Here is a 22,409-nt window from a genome sequence, read left to right on the forward strand (position 1 = left end):
CTGTCTCAAAAAAAAAAAAAAAAATTGTGGGACATTACCCTTATTATTATTCTCATTGCTACACTGGGCAATTTGGGTAAAGGAAGTGACACGAGCAAGAACAACTTCACTGCTGTGATCTGAAGAACGTAGCAGCTGTGCTTCATAAAGTAGCGAACATCACATGCTTAGAAGACCCGAGTGCAGCAGCAGTCTCATATCTGGCTGGTGGGGATGGGAAATGGTGCGGCTACTGTGGAAAAATATTTGGGGGTTTGACTTAAATCTAAACACAGATCTGTCTCTTGACTCCACCAGTCGTCTCCTGGGTGTATATGCAACAGAAATGAGTGTTCATATCCACTAAATATTATGGAAAATAGTATTCGTAGCAGCATTCTTCATAATCTCCAAATAATGTAAAAAATACCCATGCCAACCAATAGGAGAGTGAAGAAATAGATCCTGATGTTTTCACACAATGTTATCGTACACAGCATACAGGATAAACCCAGCTCATGGACACAATGATGGTGAAAAGAAGAAATACGCAAAAGAGAAAATGCTTTGGGGCTCCAATTATGCCCATTCACAACATTAAAAACTAATCCCTAGGGAGAGAGTCTAAACGGTGGCTCCCACTGCAGGAGGAGCTACTGACAAAGACAGGGTGACAGAAACAGCCAAGGTGCTGGAAATATTGTAAATGTTGACCTAGATGAAGAATTCAATTTGTAGAAATGTAAAAATTTAAGCTGAGCCCTTCAAATTTGTACTTATTATTGTGTACATAAGATTTCTTTTTTAGTTTGAGAAATTTTAAACAAAAAAATATTAAAGTCAAGCGTAAACATCTCTTCCAAACATGAGACAACTCCAAGAAGCTCGGCTTTACAAGTGGGGCCAACACAAGTTACAGGGTATTGTAAGTGAAAAAGCATTTTGTCTGTTTCCCCCAAGTGTAAGCAATTTGAGTACACTTTTTTGTTTGTTTGTTTAAACTTATATTCACTTTCTGGTTTTGTATTGAGCACACTTTCTATGTTGAATATAGAGAAGTTGAAGGCACAGACAAAGCAGAGATGTTTTTAAAAAGCAAGTTCCCTGAGAACACAACAGGTGTGATGCAGCCACTGGCAAAGACACTGACTGTGACTAGAGGTAAGATCTCCTCCACAGAGGACAAGAGAAGCCAGGTATGAGACTGCGCAGATGAATCTTCAAGAACATTAAACACACATCCTATTTTTAACATGAAATTAATTACATACTGAAACATCAGCTGCTGGGGAAGTGCTGAAAATCTGAAACACATCTGAGTGGCTGCAGGAGCTGGTGTAGGGACAAGAGCTGCCCAGAGGAATGGGGCAGATGCGGGGAGACGTGTTCGGAGCCTCTGGTAAGGCTCAGGCAAAAGATGACGAGAGCCTGGACTAGGGTGCTGGTGAAGGAGCCAAGAAAAGCAGTGGAGGTGATGGACTCAGGAGATATGGATCATTTAAAATGAGCAGGACTAGGGATGAATGGATGCTGGGTTTGATGAAGTTAGGTGGAGTCCAGGAGCTATGTGGCATGTTTCCAGCCTTCTAACCTGCTTGGATAGTAAGACATTCCCTGAACTGAGTGTCTTTTTAGGCATCAGGAGCTAAAGGTGCCTCTGAGACACTGAAGTGGAGATGTGGGATTGAGGGAATGGGAAGGGGGGTATTTGGAACACAGGGTTGCAGATGGGGCTGGCCAAGAAGCCCAAGGGGAGAGCCCATGACTCAGTGGTGATACAAATCCACAAGGCAGATGACTCCAGCTACACTCATCAGCACATATGTAGGGCAGGGAAGTCCAAATGTCACATTGGTGTTTTTCAAGACAAGAGGGGCAGGAAGACATGGGGCAAAGGGCTGCTTCTGAGTCTCTGATGGTCTAACTGGAGGATGCATGAGTGGATGGAGAAGGTGGAAGAGTGGGATTCAGGGCATAATGCCGACAGTAATATCAAGGGGAGGAAAATCCCCTTTCTCTGAGTCCAGAAAGAAATGTGTGACACTACATTTATGATGATTAAAACTGTTCATGCATAATACCAACTAGCTGACATTTGTTGATCCTTTGGACCAAGAACTAAGCAGTATCATGCGTTATCTCTACATCCTCTAACAACTCAGTGACACAGAAATTATATCACTCTGATTTTTTTTGAGTAGAGGAGCCTGAGGTGATGTAAACCAAATCCATTAATTCTTTTCCATGGGCACACAGCCAAGTCACATTTGTCAGTCCTGAGCATCCAGGTGGCCAAACGCCTAGTTCATGTCAAGATTATGTGGTTGCAAAATATGTGTACAATGGGGTATGACTTCTCCCCTTCTTGTTCGCCTTCTACCAGCTGGATTGAGCCAGAGCAACCATAAAGATTCCTGTTCACAGCAGAAGGTAACTGTGTCTCTGAATAATTGTGTGGCTCAGTGCTCACCTGATGACGGACACTATACCCCAAAGTGAGTCAGAAACAACCAGGCCCCCAGGAGGCCACAAGGAGCAGTTTCACACAGAAATTCAGAGGTGGTGGTGCCCTCACATTCTCAAGACTGCCATGACTCCACCTGACCAGCTGGTGGCTGCTTACCTGCACAGGTAGGGTGTGAGAGGCCTCTCTTCACTGTCCATAGCTCCTGCCCATGCTCTAGCAGGTGGACCAACTCTGGTTTGGGAACCCGATGCCCTGTTGATAGCAAAAGAAATAGAATAGAAGTAATCTAATGAGAAAATGAAAGTCTCTCCATCCTGCCTAGGACTTCATGACAGGGGCCAGACATGAATGAAGCTGCTACCAAAGTAAGCAAAATGCTGATGTGAGACCTGAAAATCAAGTGAGTGAACTGTGTTCCCCATAAAAGTCGTACGTTGAAGCCCTAACACCCAACGTGACTGAATATGGAGACAGGATCTTTAGAAGGTAATTAAGATTAAATGAGGCTGTAAGGGTGGAGCCTTAATCTGACAGGATTATGGCCTTATAAAAACAGGAGGAGAGGGAGAGAGATCTATCCTGTGTCCCTCCACCATGTAAGAACACAGCAAGGCAGCCATCTGCAAGTCAGGAAGAGAAGTCTCATTAGGAATCAAACTTGCCAACACCTTGATCTTGGACTTCCCAGCCTCCAGAAGCATAAGAAACTAAACTCTGGCTGCTTAAACCACTCAATCCATGACATTTTATTATAGCAGCCAAGGAGATAAAGACAGGTACAAATCCCATTGTTGGGCTACAACTGCCATGGAGGGTAGTGCTATCTGTCTACACAACACCCACTGCCCATGACCTCCGTCTATGGAAGCCAACGTTGTTCAGGCACACAACACTTTGACAGCCATGGGAAACTGCAAAGGTGAGCCGCTTCCTCCAGAAGGCATTTTCTTTCTTTCTTTTTTTGAAACAGAGTCTCATTCTATTGCCTAGGCTGGAGTGCAGTGCTCGGCGCACTGCAACCTCTGCCTTCCAGGTTCAAGGGATTCTTGTGCCTCAGCCAACCCGAGTAGCAGGGATTACAGGCATGCAAAACCACACCTGGCTAATTTTTGTATTTTTAATAGAGACTGGGTTTCACAATGTTGGTCAGGCTGGCCTCGAGTGCCTGGCCTCAAGTGATCCTCCTGCCTCAGCCTCCCAAAGTGCCACTGCACCTGGCCCAAGAAGGCATTTTCTAACGAATCTAAATCATTGCTTCTCAAACACCTCATGCTTTCAGAACCACTTGGGGATGCCTGATTCTAACCTCAAACCAAATGAAACAAAATTTCTTCATGTGAGACCTGGGCATCAGTACTTTCAAAATGTGCCCCCCAAAATTCTGGGACCCAGATGGAGCTGAAAACCACTGGCTGAGGCTGGACATGGTGGCTCATGCTGTAATCCCAGCACTTTAGGAGGCCGAGGCAGGAGGATCACTTGAGACCAGGAGTTTGAAACCAGCCTGGCCAACATGGTGAAACCCCATCTCTACCAAAAATATAAAACATTAGCCAGGTATGGTGGTGTGTACCTATGGTCCTAGCTACTCAAGGGGATGAGGTTAGGAGGATTGCTTGAGCCTAGGAGGCAGAGGCTGCAATGAGCTGAGATTATACCACTCCAGCCTGAATGACAGAGCAAAACTCCATCTCAAAAAAAAAAAAAAAAAAAGGAAAAGAAAAACCACTGGTTGAAATAAATTGGTAAATGCAAGAGTCTTCATTAGGCAGGTGACCAAAGCTGGATTCTCATTGTGAAAAGAAAGCATTTATTCCAAGGTGGGAGGAGGGACTGACCATGGGGGCCGGCTGCCCCAGTCAAGGCTGCAGCACCCAGCATCCCTGTGAGGAGCCAGCCTGAGGACAATACAGAAGCCTGAACCAAGAAGGAACAAAGAACTCTGACATCCTTGATGGCATCACGGGGCTGCGGCACTGAACAAGCCTGGAGCCAACCACACCTCGGGCTTCTCATCAGGCGAGTTGGTGAATTTCCTTCCAGGTGAAGCCAGTTTGATCTGGTTTTCTGTTATATGCATCCAAATGCTTTCCACTAGATGTGGTGAGTAAAAGACAGGATTCTGTATGGAAAACCAATGACTGAGGTACAAGGACCCACAGAAATACCCAACTGGCAGATTCTGAACCATAGCCCATGATTCCTTCAGACATGTCACAGTAAGGTCCACCAATGTGTGCTATGTGCCTGGCTTTGAGTTCTGGGACAGGGCTGTGGGAAAGGTGAATCAGACGATCCTTTGGCTCTCCCAAGAGCTGAGCTCCCTGTCACTTTTCACACACTGGTTCCTCCACCTGGAACACTGTTCCCCTCCTCTACCTCCTTCCATCCAGCTAACTCCTACTCAGCTTTCAGGTCTCAGCTCCACTGTCACTTCCTGAGATGCCCTCTTTGGAATACCCACAATAGGTTATGATGTTCTGCTTATTTATTCCTAAATTCCCCTCATTTTTCTTTCTAGAACTTATTTCACCTGTCATCTATGGATTGATGTCTACCTTCCCAAATGAACTCAGAGTGTGCCATCATTTCTAATAACTTCTTTATCCTGACCCATTTTTGTTAAATATTGTATTCTAAAAGGGAACCTTGTTTTGCTGTGGTAAATGAGAAAGTCAATTTCACTTCCTACAAATAGAAGGCTGCAATCACAACAAAATCAAAACAATGCCACTAAGTCCCAGCAAGCCCACGTACCTTTCTCAGGGCTGAGTTGGAGGCTGTCCCCTCTGTTAAAAAAAGAAATGAACTGTACTGGGGCAGTGAAAGGAAAATGAAAGACTCAGCGCTGATCTGAGACTTTATTTTTTTATTTTATTTTTTTTTGAGATGGAGTCTTGCTCAGTCACCCAGGCTGGGGTGCAATGGTGTGATGTCGGCTCTCTGCAACCTCTGCCTCCCGGGTTCAAGCGATTCTCCTGCCTCAAACTCCAGAGCAGCTGGGATTACAGGCGCGTACCACCGCGCCCGGCTAATTTTTGTATTTTTAGTAGAGACGGGGTTTTACCATCTTGGCCAGGTTGGTATCAAACTCCTGACCTCGTGATCCACCTGCCTCGGCCTCCCAAAGTGCTGGGATTATAGGCGAGAGCCACCACACCCAGCCAATCTGAGACTTTTATGACAATTAGCATGCTGGACAAAGAAAGTAAAAGGAATGGCTTTATCAGGGTATCAACCCATGCCATTTGAGGACATTCCTGTGTACCCTCTAAAAACACCTTCTGGATCAACACAGCATGGGTATCCAGCATCAGAAAACAACCAATGGCCATGCAGGCATCCAGATGACTTTTTACAGATTGTATTGCTTAGGAAGATATCCGAGGGGCACTGAGGACAAATGTCTTCTGAGGGGCTGCCTGACTCACCCCCTTCTCTAAGAACAGCCCAACCCCCATGGCCTCTGCTTAACAGGGCTGTGGCCACAGCTGACCCCACCAGGATGGCCAATCAGTTTCCTTCTTATGCAATCTGGATTAAGGACCTCAGAATGGGCTGAGCACTGGAGTGAGGGTTTGTGTTAAAAGGACATTTTCTACCCCAACAATCTCTGATGCAGACAAAGGGAGACTAGTCAGGAAGAGGTGGGACCAGAAAATTGCAGGGTCTGTGAAGAGAAAGGTGGGCAGTTCCAGTGACCTTTTTGCCTGACCAAGAATCAAGAAGAAGATTAGGGTCCTCCTCAGGGATGAGAGGTGAGCCATTACCTAGTGAAACCAGGAGCCCACAGGTCTCCAGCATCACCTCTCGGTACAGGGTCCTCTGGGTCAGGTCCAGCTGTCTCCACTCCTCCTGCGTAAAGGTCACAGCCACATCCTTGAAGGTCACCAACATCTGGAAAGTTCAACAGAAGTAATGCTATTGGCCTTGTGTTGTCGGATAGGATCAGAACCTGTCACTCAGTCTCTAGTCAATGTGCAGAGAGATCCAGGTCTGAATCAACTAGGTCTCCTTAGGGCTGACTTCCGTGCAGGACTCAAAGGGGAGGCAGATACTGCCTTTTGACATAACGCAATTGTGCCTGAGAGAAATGCCTTCTATGGGAAGCTGTTGAAGATGACACAAACAATGGCAATCCCATGAGGACTATGGGAAGCAGACAGTAAGTGCTCTGGCATATTAAAAGAATGGAGGAAAATGACTGATACTAATCCAGCCATGGTAAGAGCAACAGCAGCAGCTAAGTGTGGCGGAAAGAAAGATAGATCAGACTGTTGCTGTGTCTATGCAGAAAAAGGAAGACATACGAAATTCCATTTTGATCTATACTAAGAAAAATTATTCTGCCTTGAGATGCTGTTAATCTGTAACCCTAGCCCCAACCCTGTGCTTGCAGAAACATGTGCTGTATTGATTCAAGGTTTAATGGATTTAGGGCTGTGCAGGATGTGCTTTGTTAAAAATGTGTTTGCAGGCAGTATGCTTGGTAAAAGTCATCACCATTCTCCAGTCTCAAGTACCCAGGAACACAATGCACTGCAGAAGGCTGCAGGGACCTCTGCCCAGGAAAGCCTGGGTATTGTCCAAGGTCTTCCCTCACTGAGACAGCCTGAGATATGGCCTCACAAGAAGGGAAAGACCTGACTGTCCCCGAACTCGACACTCATAAAGGGTCTGTGCTGAGGAGGAATGAAAGAGGAAGGCCTCTTTGCAGATGAGATAAGAGGAAGGCATCTGTCTCCTGCCTGTCTCTGGGAACGGAATGTCTCTCGGTGTAAAACCTGATAGTACGTTCTATTTACTGAGATAGAAGACCGCCTTATGGCTGGAGGTGAGACATGCTGGCGGCAATACTGCTCTTTACTACACTGAGATGTTTGTATAAAGTCAAACGTAAATCTGGCCTATGTGCACATCCAGACACAGCACCTTTCCTTAAAGTTATTTATAACACAGAGTCCTTTACTCACATGTTTTCCTGCTGACCCTCTCCCCACCATTACCCTATAGTCCTGCCACATCCCCCTCACCGAGATGATAGAGACAGTGATCAATAAATACTGAGGGAACTCAGAGACTGGTGCCAGTGTGGGTCCTCCGTATGCTGCGCGCCGGTCCCCTGGGCCCACTTTTCTTCCTCTATACTTTGTGTCTTATTTCTTTTCTCAGTCTCTCGTTTCCACCTTGCGAGAAATACCCACAGGTGTGGAGGGGCAGACCCCCTTCACTAAGTCCTCTGGTCCTCACTGTGTCCCTGTCAAGCTAAACCTTCCTTAGCTGTGGTAAAGCAAATAAATCTGACACTTGCCAGCTATGTGACCATGATGATGTCACATCATCTCCCTAAGGATCGATTTCTGAATCAACACAATAATTATTCCCATCTCAGCAGGCAGCTCTAAGAACTAAACAGAAAATGTTTACTTAAGCAATCAGTGGTGTGCCTAGCACATGTAAGTGCCTGATGTGTTTGGGAACTTTATTAATCCCTGACAGGCCCAGAGGTAAATGTCGTTATCACTTCCATTTCACAGCCAGCAACCAAAGGCTAAGGGAGCTTTAGAAGTCACACACAGCTTCATGTTTAAAAAGCAAAAGCAGCATTTGAGCACCACTAAAACACCTCACCAAGCTGCCAGAGGGCAGGCAGGTGGGAGTAAGGGGTGCTTTTAGCTAGAGCCAGCACTGCCAGGATGGGTGTGGAGGGGCAGCCCTGCAGAGACCTGAGAACAATGTCGTAGCCAAAGGGAAGTGCAAGGGCAAAGGCTGAAGAATGGCAAAGAACTTGGCAAGCTCAGGACTCCCTGGATGAATGCAGTGAGAAAGGGGAGAATGGAAGAGGAGAAGGAAGATATGGTCAAAAGGGCAGACCAAGCAGAGCCTTGCAGACCATGCTGGCAGGAGGAGGTAGATTTACTGGAAATGTGATGGGAGTCCCTGAAAGAGAGGCCTATTCAATCAACAACCATTTATTAAGTACAATGTATGTACTTAAGCCTGGCTCTTCTGAGTCTTGGGAGCAGGAAGCAATAGGCACTCACATTCCAGGGTTGGAAAAAGATCGTAAACAGGCAACTAAATAAATGAGTAAGGCAGTATCAGATGGCCTTAAAGATTCCGATGACAAGAAAACAGAGCAAGGAGACCAAAGAGATTTGGTCAGCTTTAAACAGTGCAACAGACGAGGCCTCTTTAAGCAGCGGACACCAGAGGGAGTCGGAAATAAAGCGAGGGAGGGAGATGTGGATGAGAAATGAACAACTACGACAGGAGCTGACAGTAATCTGGGCTATCATGAAAGTAATCAGGGTGACTGCTAGAGAGTAACCCTGGGCCTCATGTGTTATCCCCAAAGGGACACCACATCCTACATACCATCACCTCTGAACATTTTAATGGACTCGTTTTTCACCTGTAACTAAATGTCTTAAACAGGAAAATATAGTGTTAGTTGCAACCCAGCGTCACTTTCCCCAAACTGAAAGACAAATTCCTCAGCCTGCCCTACCACCTTTTCTGCCCTGGCATAGCAGCAACTGCAAAAACGCTCCTCCCACCTCCTTCAGCCGCTGCCCTTCGTTTTGTAGAGACAGGAGGCCAAGGAGGCCAGAGGGTCAGACTCCTGCTGGGGTTGAGTCTCTAAACCTAGCACACGCCCAGGGAGCATCTCCGGAAACAACATCCCGAGCGACGTCCCCGGACCGTGCTGTGCACTGCAACGGACGCACACACATCACCCAGGGAGCCGTTCAAGCTTCCTCAACCCAGGGGGGAAAAGAGTAAATATTTCTACTTTCCGCGTGCAAAAATGAAGGACGAGGACAGTAACGGGACTGGTTCAAGGTCGCAGGCCCGGGAAAGGACACGGCTGGAAGTCACAAGGAGGACCGCGATCGCTCCTCTTCCCTGTGAGGTGTTCCGGGTCCCTAAAAGCCCTATTGCACACCCCAACGCCGCACCCCAGAAACGGGGACGCTCCCCACCCACCCGGACTCGGGGCCGCTCGACCCCGTTCTAGGCCTCTGAGGAGCAACGGCAGGGACTGCACTGCGGAGGACCCCGAAACGCCGTCCTCCCGCTCGTCGGGCCCGGCACGCTGAGGCCGGCTGGCCGCGGGAGCCGAGCCCATCTGCTCACCTGCGCTGCGTCCTTCGCCTCTGCCATCCGACCGTTGGCAGGACGAGGCCGCGTGGGGCAGCTCCCACGGACTCAACACCCTACCCCGGGTCCTACAACGGAGCGGAAGTGAGCCCCAGTCTCCCCACCATCCTTCCCAGCACAGTTGCGAGAGTGAGGACCAACGCGTCACCCCGCAAACGTCCACGCCAGCGAGGCCAGAAGTCCCGCCCCTGCGTCGCCGCCGCCTGTCACGCCTGTTCCTGTGCCGACGTTGGTCCGGCGCACGCGTCGCCCCACTACCTTCTGGGTAATGTAGTCTCGTCCGGTGACGGGCCAGGCTTGGCTCTTTTTCCATTTTTATGATGCACACCATGATTGTGTATATCTCAGATGATCTTAGTGGAGCAAGTGTACACACTGGATTGTACATTTTTAAAACTTCCTATTGTTCGGATGCCTCAGCGTCCCTACAAGCAGGCTGTGAGCACTCGCCCAGGCACCCAGGTGAGCGAGTTTGATAAAGGGGGCCCTCCCTCGAGGTTCCCTGCTTGCCTCCTCTGAGTGACCCAGTGACGTTCCCATGTACCAGTGAAATCTTACGCCTGGTTACTGCGTCCTCCTCCACCCTGACCCCAGGCACTGTCCCTGGGACTGGCGTCGATCTGGATCCCCCGTTCCTGCGTGGAGCCACTCCCGGGACGTGCTCATGGGGTTCCCTCTGTGGGACGTCTGCGTCTTCTGGGAGGATTGGTGTTGCCCAGGGCTCGGGAAGGTCTCCAGGGGCCGTGAGACCCCCCACTTCCGGAGCCCAGCTTCTTGACACCATTGCGAGAAAGAATTCAGGGATGGGTCAAAATGAAGCTAACGGTGAAAAGCTTTTATTGAGAAGGAAAAGTACACATTTCTGAGAAGAGTGTACTTTTCCCAAGAGAAGAGGGAAGTGCGGACGAACGAGGGAGAGCGGGTCATGCACAATGGAGTTTGGGTTTCTAATTTTATGGGCTCTTCTAATTAGGGGGTGGAATAATCATGAGGTTTTTCTAGGAAAAGATAGAAATTTCTTAGAATTGGGGTGGCAACCATTTTTATACTAAATGTGGGCATGCTTGGCCTGGCACTGGTGGATGTGTGATTTAATGTGGCGATGAGCGTATAATTAGGTCTGGGGTAGGAAATGGGTCAAATCTAGCGTCGTGGGGAAGCGTAGCCCCCATCCTGTTTGTTAAGGTCTCATCAGCCCAGTCCCCTTGTTGGAGTAGCTAGTTTTAATAGCTTGATGTTTTCCTCCTTCTCCTGTGACCACACAGCATTCCTATTTTGTGAGTGTTTCTTTAATTAGAGAGTGGAATAATTATTACATATTCTGGAAAAGGAGAGAAATTCACGGATGCACCTGGTTACTGCCCCCTTTCTCTCTTATTTGATTTTACCCAGAAGAGTCATGGACGTGTCATCCCCACTGGGATTTTGGCCATTCTCTCTCTTATTTTGGGTTTTCTGTTATCCTGTGGTTTATTTGCCTAGTTCTTGTTTTTATTTGTTGTTTGAATTTTTCCATCATCCTGCAACCACCCAGTGCTATTCCTGTATCACTGTGAGTATAAACATCCTTTAACCTTATAGGCTTCTTGAAGTATAATTCCCAAGACCATGTTGCAGTGGTCCTTAAAGAACAAATAAGGCAGAGAGAAACAAACATGTTCCAAATTTTGTTCACAGAAGTAAACCTTACTCTATTGTTAAAGGCTGTAGCTAGCTCAAAAGAGGTTTCCTTGACTCTGAGAAACAAAACAAGGATCAGCAATGTTCCAAGAGAAAGTCAAAAATATTATTTCAGTTTTTCTATTAGTTCAGCCTATTCTGTTAACTGTTGTTCTGCTTGATATTTATAAACATTTTAGCTTTTCATGAGTCCTGTATGTTTTTCAGTTATCAGAAACCTGCATTTAAGAATACGTGTTAAAGTCCTACGTTTGATTATGAACCATATTTTGAAGAGGATTAAAACAAGATAACAATTGTCTATAAATTACAAAATGTCCAGAGTGGTTAGTCAAAAACATGATTGACCAAAAAATTTGGTTATCTCTGTGGTTTACAATAACTTAACATAACAACCTTAATTGTGGTTGATAGCATATACTTTGACATTAGAATTTTCAAAATCCCGTGCAATTTTGGAACGCATATTAACAGTATTTGCTGAAATATAACCTGAAGAAGATTAGACATCATTTTGGCAATCCCACGTAACTAAACATGTCAAATAATCCTGCTTACCTCTTTTCTGGATGCCCCCGGGGGCCCTCTGTAGCATCCAAAAGCTAGGTGTCAGGAAAGACAATTGATTTGTGGAAGTCTGTTAAATATGTTAACAGGCTTAAAATATTTGATGTTATGTAATAGAATTCCAGATTACTATGTTATTTATTTTGCCAAAATGATGACTCAAAAATTTGAAAAAGCAAAAACCTTTCATTAGCTGTTACCATTACATGAAAATTGTGTTCAAGAGAGAGAAAGCCGGCCGGGCACGGTGGCTCAAGCCTGTAATCCCAGCACTTTGGGAGGCCGAGGCGGGTGGATCACGAGGTCAGATCGAGACCATCCTGGCTAACATGGTGAAACCCCGTCTCTACTAAAAATACAAAAAACTAGCTGGGCGTGGTGGCGGCGCCTGTAGTCCCAGCTACTCGGAGGCTGAGGCAGGAGAATGGCGTGAACCTGGGAGGCGGAGCTTGCAGTGAGCCGAGATCGCGCCACTGCACTCCAACCTGGGTGACACAGTGCGAGACTCCGTCTCAAAAAAAAAAGAGAGAGAAAGTCAAATTTCACCCTTACATTGGTGTACTATTAATGTCAACCACAATTTTTAATGAAACCTTATAGGCAATTCTATCCAATCTTAACCAATTTGACAATGAGGTGAGATTTTCACAAACCTTTTATAACCCTTTACAAATTTTGGTAGAGTAGATTCGTGCATTAAGAATTACTTCTTGTGCTTTTATATCAATGCTCAATTTACAGAAAATCATATAATGCCCTTTTGAATTTTGTCAATATGTTCACACAGAGTTTCCTTTGCAAGATTAATTCTTGCAATTTTGCCCCAATTTGCTTAAACCTTCAGCTGTATTTTATCTACTTTAAGAAATTCTTTATCCCTAGGCAAAATGTACATTGCCATGCCTTCTTATAATTTTTTATAAAAAACACATTTTGCTGTTTTTACACACCTTGCATGTAAATCTATTTCAGTAGTCTCAATTACAGGTCATAATGGTAACTCTTAGCAATTTTTTTTTTAAGACAGAGTCTTGCTCTGTCACCCAGGCTGGAGTGCAGTAGCACAATCTCAGTTCACTGCAACCTCCACTTCCCAGATTCAAGCGATTATCCTGCCTCAGCCTCCCAAGTAGCTGGGACTACAGGCACGTGCCACCACACCAGGCTAATTTTTTGTATTTTCAGTAAAGATGGGGTTTCACCACATTAGCCAGGATGGTCTCAATCTCCTGACCCCGTGATCCATCTGCCTCAGCTTCCCAAAGTGCTAGGATTACAGGCGTGAGCCACCACACCTGGCCCTACCTGTTAGCAATTTTTAACTTTAATGTAAAACCTGGTAAGTTGTTTTAATTATGTGCTAGGTGCAGATAAAGTTTAACTCCTTCCAGAATAAGTCAGGTGTGTGGTTACTTCCATATGTTCCCAGACTTTACCCATTGTGAAGCAGGCAAGTTGAACAGTTCTTTAAGGCCAAAGGAGCAGTACAATCTTAAAACATTTAGCAAACCTAGTATCTGACTTGCATAATTTAGACCACATATTTACATCCTGAATACATTTGTGTTTTACCAATAATCCCTAAGACTGTTTTAGTTTTAAAGATTAAAGTCACATGAACTAAGAGGAGTTACAGTTTTTACTATTCTTTCAAAAAATATTTGATCGGCCAGGTGCGGTGGCTTACACCTGTAATCCCAGCACTTTGGGAGGCTGAGGCGGGTGGATCACGAGGTCAGGAGATTGAGACCATCTTGGCCAATATGGTGAACTCCCGTCTCTACTAAAATGCAAAAAATTAGCCAGGCATGATGGTGTGTGCCTATAATCCCAGCTACTTGGGAGGCTGAGGCAGGGCAATCACTTAAACCTGGGAGGCAGAGGTTGCAGTGAGCCAAGATCACACTACTGGACTCCAGCCTGGTGACAGAGTAAGACCCTGTCTCAACAACAACAACAACAAATTGATCTAAGTGCTTATAAACCAATCAATTAGAGCTCTTTTTTATAGACATCACACAACACATATATGACTACACAGACAGACAGAAGAAGATCCAGAAGATCAGGGTGGAGCCCTTTAAGAGTAAGGCTATGAAAGCATATAGTTTCTGGGGCCTAATAAACAGGCATAGCTTGAAGGCAAAAACAGATTTTGAGAGAGATTTATCGATCTCTAATTATTGGGGTTCCACGAGGAAAACAGAGATTTCCCCCAAACTGAATCTGTGGCACCTTGTCTGTTTTCTCAAGTAGTCCAAGGCCATCAGAAGTCATCCTTGAGCCTTTCATGCATGCATGAAGATTGGCAAGACAGAGTGGAGAAAAGTAATTCAGTTGACTGAGATACAAAACTTTTCCAGAAAAAACAAGATCTAAGAAGAGAAAAACATAAAGGCGTTTCAAGTACATCTATAACTTGGGTATCCACTTTTAATTAAGCTGAGTGCTCTTTCAGAAAATTCTTCTTCATTAATTAAAACTTTACAGATAATATAAACAGTGATCCTTATCATTTTTTTTTTACTGGTGTGCATCACTCTCTGTTGACAATCATGTTCAGCTTCTCCAGTTTACTTTTGGAGAACGTGGCTGGGTTCAGGCAACGACAGGTTTTTACTGGACTGTAAATCCCTTTAACAACAAAGCCTGATATTTGAGGAGGCGATTGTCTGTTAGCCAGAGAGTTACCTTAGAGGATAGCAGTCCTGCTATATTATGTGGGGTCTAAACAGTTATTTTCTGGCTGTGCTTGGTGGCTTACACCTGTAATCCCAGCACTTTGGGAGGCTGAGGCAGGTGGATCACAAGGTCAAGAGATCAAGACTATTCTGGCCAACATGGTGAAACCCCATCTCTACTAAAAATACGAAAATTAGCTGGGCATGGTGGTGCATGCCTATAGTCCCAGCTACTCAGGAGGCTGAGGTAGAAGAATCACTTGAATCCAGGAGGCACAAGTTGCAGTGAGCCGAGATGATGCCACTGCACTCCAGCCTGGTGACAGAGCGAGACTCCATCTCAAAAAAACCAAAAAACAAAAAACAAACAAAAAAACCAGTTATTTCCCATGATTAACTTGGTGGCCTCTGGCACAAGCAAAGCCACCACTGCAACTTCTTGGAGGCAGGCTGGCCATCCTTTAACCACCAAGTCAAGTTCCTTGCTTAGGTAACCCACTGGCTTTTGAGTGGGACATCGAGCCTTAGTTAAAATTCCCTGGGCCGGTTCCTTTTTTTCTGATACATAAACATTAAATACCTTCCCTCTGAGAAGCCTGAGGGCTGGTGTTTTAAGTAATGCTAGTTTTTGCTGAGACCAGCTCAGTCAGGGAGACCCTAACCCAGCGGCGCTAGAGGAATTAAAGGCACACACACATAAATATAGAGGTGTGAAGTGGGAAATCAGGGGTCTCACAGCCTTCAGAGCTGAGAGCCCCAAACAGAGATTTACGCACATATTTATTAACAGCAAACCAATCATTAGCATTGTTTCTATAGATATTAAATTAATTAAAAGTATCCCTTATGGGAAACGAAGGAATGGGCTGAATTAAAGGAATAGGTTGGGCTAGTTAACTGCAGCAGGAACATGCTGTTAAGGCATAAATCGCTCATGCTATTGTTTGTGGCTTAAGAATGCCTTTAAGCAGTTTTCCACCCTGGGCGGGCCAGGTGTTCCTTGCCCTCATTGCTGTAAACCCACAACCTTCAAGCTTGGGTGTTAGGGCCATTATGAATGTGTCACAGTGCTGCAGAGATTTTGTTTATGGCCAGTTTTGTGGCCAGTTTATGGCCGGATTTGGGGGGGCTTGCTCCCAACATGTTTTAGCTGGTTAAAGGCTTTTGAGTTTTAAGTTTCCAAGTTAGGGAGTGAGTGTTAGCTGCTTGAGTTTCTTTTATGAGGTGGTACAAAGGGCGAGGCATTTCACCATATCCAGGTATCCACAGTCTGCAAAATTCAGTAATGGCTAAGAATCCCCTTAACTGTTAAAGGAAATTGACTTAATCCTTTCCTTACCTGGTGCTCTCATCCCTTCTGATAAGACTAGACCTAGGTACTTTACTGAAGTCTGACAGAGCTGAGCTTTAGATTTTGAGGTCCTATATTCCATTTCTGCTAAGAAATTGAGGAGAGCCTCAGTGCCTTCCTGTTACTTCCTTGGTTGGAGCACAGAGGAGGGTGTTATTTACATGCTTCAAAGTTTAAACGTGAGGGTGAGAAAAATTAGAACAACATTTGGACAGGGCCTGTTTCAGCAACTTCCTTCTGATATCAGGGGGTGCCTGAGTAATAAATGTGCTCTTTATTGAATTGGGAGACAGGGAGGTGTGTTTCACGAAGGCCTCTCTCAGCCTTTCCATAATGGCTGAGGGATTTTCATCTGGTTTTGATTTAACATGGATTGTTTAGAGTAATTAAGAAGTTTTGTTTTGTTTTTTTGCTAACAAAACAAAATGCACATCAGAAAGTGTTTTCCACTCATCTATGGGATGTCTAGTCTCCACTTAGGGTTTTCAAGGGGGAACTGCTTCTCTTCCTATTGGGAATGGGAATCCTATCTCTTTTTTACCCTCTTTCCCTTTTTGACTGGGTTTCTTTTTTGACTGGCTATAGGATACATGCTGTTTGTCTCTGAATCTCTCTGCTGCCTTAGGGCTGCCTGTTTCTTAGTAGCAGTTAGAGTTTGGCTTAGGAGTAACATAACATCTCCCCATGCAAGATCAAACATTTGGGTTAGATTTTAGAAAGCCTCTATGTATCTATCAGGGTCATCAGAAAACTTGCCTAAGACCCCCTTTATTTGTCTAAGGTCCTGCAATGATATGGGAAATTGAATTCTAGTAGCACCGCATCCATTGGGCATTTCCCAATGACAGTCAACAGTGAAGTTGGGGTTTCTTGTGTGGCACAGCTGGAGGAGCTGATGACTTGGCTATTGGAGGCCCCAGATAAGGCTGGGGAGGTAAAGCATCCAAAAGTTGCATTTGAAGGTTCCCCCAGGGCGTCTTCCGACTTTGGGGTGTTGTCCACTGTGGGCTTGTCTGATATGACTGTTAAGAGGGCAGAGTCAATTTTGTAGTGCTTACAAAGAGGTGGGCTGTTTCACAGGGCAAAGAAGGCTTGCAGATAGCAGACCTTAGAGTTTTTGCCCTCCCATGTACAGAAAAGATCTAGTTGTTGGATATTATTGAAATTAACACCTCCCTCAGCAGTCCAGGCCTATCGATCCTGGAGCTGGTAAGATGACTCTGTCCTTGTACAGAAGAATATAAGCCATTTTACTTTAGTCTCAGGGTTAAAAGAGTCTCGGTGTCTCAGGATGCACTCAAGAGGAGTGCAGACTGAAGATGGTTTGTTACCTGTTTTAAAAAGATTACGAGAAAAGGTGTCCCTTGGTCTTTTTCCTCTTTTTGGAGTGACCCAGGTTGGAGAGAAAGATCGAAAGTGCATCCCACTTCTCTTTCTTCCCATATTCTGGGTCCTAGCCACCATCATAGGCACCACCAATGGATGCAAGCATGACCTTCACCCGTGGATCTGGAAGAGCTCATCGGGTGTAATAGTCACACTCACCTGTATGAGAACCTACCTCTCCACCCTGCTGGTTTCCTAGTCCCACATGGCCCATAAGGCTCCCAGGGTACCCTAGCGATCTGGGAGATACTGTATTTGGGTGAGACCCTTTAATGGAGGGAGTGTTTTAATACTGTCTCTGGCTTCCCTTGCTATAGCCCTAGTAAAACATTGAAATCCCAGAGAATGGGACTGATTGACTTCCAAATATGAAATCTCCTTTTTATTTAAATACCAAGGTTGTTCAATGCAAAACAGGTGACTCAAAAGAACATAAGGATTGAATGGCTGTTCTCCCAACTGTTAAAAGTACAGCTTTGCTGTTAACAGATGGGACATGGAGCTTAGTCCCTAACAGAGGCACATAGGAGGGAGAGGAATCGGGGAACTAAAGGTTTTGCACAGAGGGCAGACAGGGCTCCTTATGGAGAAAAAATCCTATTTCACTTGGTGATGCTGTAAGATTTGAAATGTTAAATAAGAACTCTGACTCCAAATTCTTTCCAGGAAGAAGTTAGAAAGAGAGGGTTGGGGATTAATAGGTTGTCCCCATTGTATGCCTTCCAGAAGAAGAAAATTAACTTGTCTCATAATGGAACTGTCTAGATTCATTGAGCAGTCCTGAGTTTTTACATGGAGGAAAAACACAACCCAAATGGAGAGGGAGAAGAGCATTCACTCAGGGTGAAATATCCCCCTATACCGTGCCATGAATATCTATCATTAGGGACATAAAGCTCTCACTAGGTGAAAGTTTAGACAGAAATCCTCAAATTGTTCTAATTAGATCAAACCTCTATAGTAAACATTTCAAAAATTATAGTGTCAGGGAATCATCTTCATGGTTGCTGGACTTGTCATCAACATCCCCAGGATCTAGAGTTCCATCTTCTGGCCTATCTGGAAGATCTCACGGCCATCTACCCAGTACTTCTAACTAACCATAGCAATCCCAAAGTACCTAAACCCCTACTTATTCAGTGGAACTCTCCTCCACTTAATGGATTCCACCTGAACGTCCCCTTCCACACTTGCCATTATACCTGGACTTGAAAAGTTGAGTATATCTCCAGTGCATTAATGATTCTTTTGCACCCACTACTGTGTTAATGACACAAAAGCAGATGTTTCCCTGTAATGCTCTGATCTAACTATAGTTACCAAGTTTCCAAGGCAAAAGCAAGGTAAATGGCAAGGAGACCATATATGCCACTTGTAGGCAAGGAGACCATATATGGTGTCTTCTTTCAGACTAGAACATACAGGGAAAAAAACGACTGCTAATCTAGGAGGGTTTGCTTCTGGAAAACAAGGTTTGTTTGACCACCCCCATTGGAACAGGGGAAGAATATCTCTATAGACCAAACTTGGCAGCAAAGGATAGACATCACACCCTGTAGGGCTTCTATTTATGCTCCAACTGGACTCATTTTTGTTTGTGGCCATGAATGAGAAGTCACCTGCTGTAACTACTCCTGGCTCCCCAGGGAGCCATCTGTTCTTTCAGGAGTAGCTTTCCCTTATATATCTAAAACTTGGAACAAAGATAAATGTATGTTGGCCACCCTTGCCCCTCCAAGGGTCACAGTCTATAACCCAATAAGGCCCAGGAACACCAGAAGTTAACAAGCAATAGGATTGGTTCTGGTGGGAATCAGGGCAGCCATAGGACTAGCAGCACCTTAGGGTGGCTTTGCCTACCACAAATCAACCCTAAAGAACTTGACTCAAACTCTAGAATCTTTAGCCACCAATACAGGTCAGGCACTACCAGAAATTCAAGAATCTCTAGACTCTGGCAAATGCAGTTCTCGATAACAGACTGGCATTGTATTATCTACTAGCAGAACAAGGTAAAAAGTCTGTGCAGTTATTAATAAAACCTGCTGCACATATATTAGCAACTCTGGATAGGTTAACATTCAAAAGACCTATGAGCAAGTGACCCTGTTACATATTTTCTTTGACCCTTGCTTGTTTAACCTCTCAGTAAAGTTTGTGTCTTCTGAATCAACAGTCTCTAACCTTTTTGGCATCAGGGACCAGTTTCGTGGAAGGCAATTTTTCCACAGATGGGGTATGTGGGGCTGGGGCTGGGGGGTGGTCTCAGGATGAAACTCTTCCACCTCAGATCATCAGGCACTAGATTCTCATAAGGAGTGTGCAACCCCAGTCCCTCACATGCACAGTTTATGTTAGGGTTAGCACCCCTATGAGAATCTAATGCTGCCACTGATCTGACAAGAGGTAACACAGGCAGTAATGCTCGCTCACTGACCACTCACCTCCTACTGTGCAGCCCAGTTCCTAACAGACCATGGACCAGTATCCACAGCAGAGGGGTTGGTGTATCTAGTTCCAGGTGAAGACAATGCTGGCACAAGTTTTCCAACCCATCTTTATCTACTGTCCCAGAGAATGAAAGTGTCCTGCCTTTGGGCACCTTAGATGTGGTATCCAGGGATCTTTACTCCTTTAGTGCTAGGCAGGGCCTATGCCCATAAAATCAGCAGCAAGCAGTCACAGAAGATGGACCTCTGCCCTTCCTCAGCCCCCTTAAGATTAAAGAGGAGTATCTAATCTCTGATGGGGGAGTGAGATAGGAGGCAGGACTCCATACGAGACTGAAGACTGGCTGAAACAAGGAACAGGCACTGAGAGCATCTCTACATAATACACACCCACCAGTGCCATGGCAGTTTACCATTACCTTGACAACACCTGGAAATTACCATCCCTTTTCTAGAAATTTCCGAATAACCCACCCTTTACTTTGCATGTAGTTAAAAGTGGGTGTAAATATGACTGCAGAGCTGCCCCCTGAGCTGATACTCTGGACGCAATGCCTATGGGGTTGCCCTGCTCTGTAGGAGCAGCCACAGAGCTGTAACCCTGCTGCCTCAACAAAGCTGTTTTCATCTACCACTAGCTTGCTCTTGAATTCTTTCCTGAGTGAAGCTAAGAACCTTCTTGGACTAAGCCCCAATTTGGCGGCTCAACTGCCCTACAACAGTGCCACCTGATGTCATACCTCTGTGCTCTCTAAAACCATCTCCCTTACCACTGGATGAGTGTAACAGGCCTCAGGAAGTGAGGACAATTCATGCTGACACAAGGAGCTCTTTAAAAAAATAAGCAACTGGGCGTGGTGGCTCACACCTGTAATCCCAGCACTTTGGGAGGCCGAGGCAGGTGGATCACCTGAGGTCAGGAGTTCAAGACAAGCCTGGTCAACATGGCGAAACCCCATATCTACTAAAAATACAACAATTAGCTGGGCATGGTGGTGCACGCCTATAATCCCAGCTACTCAGGAGACTGAGGCAGGACAATCGTTTGAACCTGGGAGGTGGAGGTTGTGGTGAGCCAAGATCATGCCACTGCACTCCAGCCTGGGGCAACAGAGCGAGACTCCAAAAAAAAAAAAAAAAAAGAAAAAAAAAAGGCAGTATTATATAATAAGATATCTGGGGGATAATGATGGACATGCTACCTTGGTGGTCTGCCTAACTCAGCCCCTTCTTTGAGAACAGTCCACCCTCACAGTCCTGTTAACTGATCTCTGGGGATACCTGACCCAACCAGGCTGGATCAGTAAAGTTTTGCCTGAATTCTGGAATAAGGACCTCAAAGGGCAGTGTGCTGGGCACTAGGGTGAGGATTTGTGTTTAAAGGGCCGTTTCGACCCCAGTGATCCCCAGTGCTGACACAGGGAGACCAGGCAAAAGAATGTGAGACCAAAACAGAGAATACAGCAGGACCTGTGGGTAGAGGCAGAAGAGCTTGAGATGCCTTTCTCACCAGGCAGGTGTGTGCAACAGGATGGAATTAGAGGACTAGGGTCACCCAAATGGGACACAAATAGAGCTTTACCCAGCAAGACCAAGAGCCCACAGTTCTCCAGTCTCCTATCTTGGTGCAACATCCTCTGGGCCAGGCCCAAATATCCACATTTCTACCAGGTGAAGGTCAGAGCCATGACCTTGAAAGGCACCAATGCCTGGCAAGTCAGAGACAGAAAGTTGACCTCAGACTGTTGGATATTAGGACCTATTGCTTGGTCACTAGGAAAGTTGCAGAGAGCCAGGACATCTGAGGGTTGAGCTCCAAGTAGGGCACGAGGGCAAAGGACTCTGCCTCTGAAAATGGGGTAACTGTGGCAGAGGGTAAAGCCTATGATGGGGGATGTCATTTCCAAGTTAAGGTTTCTGCTACCCAGGCTCCTTCTGATTCTCTACCTCCTGTGTGTCCTCCTGCACTCACATCGAACCATCCCATGGAAGCCCCCAGGTTGCTTGCCTGGCTCCACGCTCTGACAATCACATGCAGAATGGAGTTGTTCCCTCTAAGCCAGGCTATGCCTACACTGTCACACCTTGTACAAGAAGATTGTGTTGTGAAAATAAAGACACAGCCAGTTACTAGATGTGTAGATGCACTTTTACCACAGGCACACTTGTCTTTTGCTACGAGCTCCTCCACTTCCTATTAATCATACCCAAAATTTCTGTACCAATTATGTCCAATGCTTAGCTCCCATCAGCTTGAGTCCCACCATCTATGGAATCGTGGTCATCAGGGCACGTGGTTCCTTTGCAGAAGCTGGGAAAAAATTTTGTCTCAACAGTGCTGGGCATTACAGCCTGTGGGAACAATGCCACAAATCCATCTTATTCTCCAAAGCACAGGAGCCTGTCACAACAGCTGACTTGTCCTCAGAATGACTAGTCCAGAGAAAGTGTAGGGATACAGGCCAGAAATTAGGACAATAAAATTATTGCATTGTTTCCTAGGAGGCCTTGGGCAGTAAGGCAAACTGGACTAAAACCAGAATGAGAACTACTCTCTGTCGTTTTATTTTTCCTGCACAGGCCAACGACATTGGGGCCCCACAAAAGCTGTCCATTCCTTTATGTAAGAGCCCAAGTGTGTTTTCCAGCCACCTTACACAGTAAAGCAAACCCTAAGACTACAC

At 45.6% G+C, this 22,409-nt stretch overlaps 1 protein-coding gene across 1 annotated transcript in view; it reads right to left on the minus strand.

The window, feature by feature from the left end:
• Positions 1-9,794, minus strand: part of ZNF550 (zinc finger protein 550) — a 15,299-nt gene extending 5,505 nt beyond the window's left edge. The window contains exons 1-3 of the mRNA XM_011979679.1: positions 9,587-9,794; positions 6,217-6,343; positions 2,603-2,698 (exon numbers count right to left, since the gene is read on the minus strand). Of these exons, the coding sequence (XP_011835069.1) occupies positions 2,603-2,698; positions 6,217-6,343; positions 9,587-9,613 (250 nt within the window). The 5' untranslated portion in view covers positions 9,614-9,794. The remainder of the gene's footprint in view (positions 1-2,602; positions 2,699-6,216; positions 6,344-9,586) is intronic.
• Between the last annotated feature and the right edge of the window lie 12,615 nt (positions 9,795-22,409).

Source organism: Mandrillus leucophaeus, unplaced genomic scaffold (genome assembly GCF_000951045.1).
Source record: "Mandrillus leucophaeus isolate KB7577 unplaced genomic scaffold, Mleu.le_1.0 Scaffold205, whole genome shotgun sequence".
NCBI lineage: Eukaryota > Metazoa > Chordata > Mammalia > Primates > Cercopithecidae > Mandrillus > Mandrillus leucophaeus.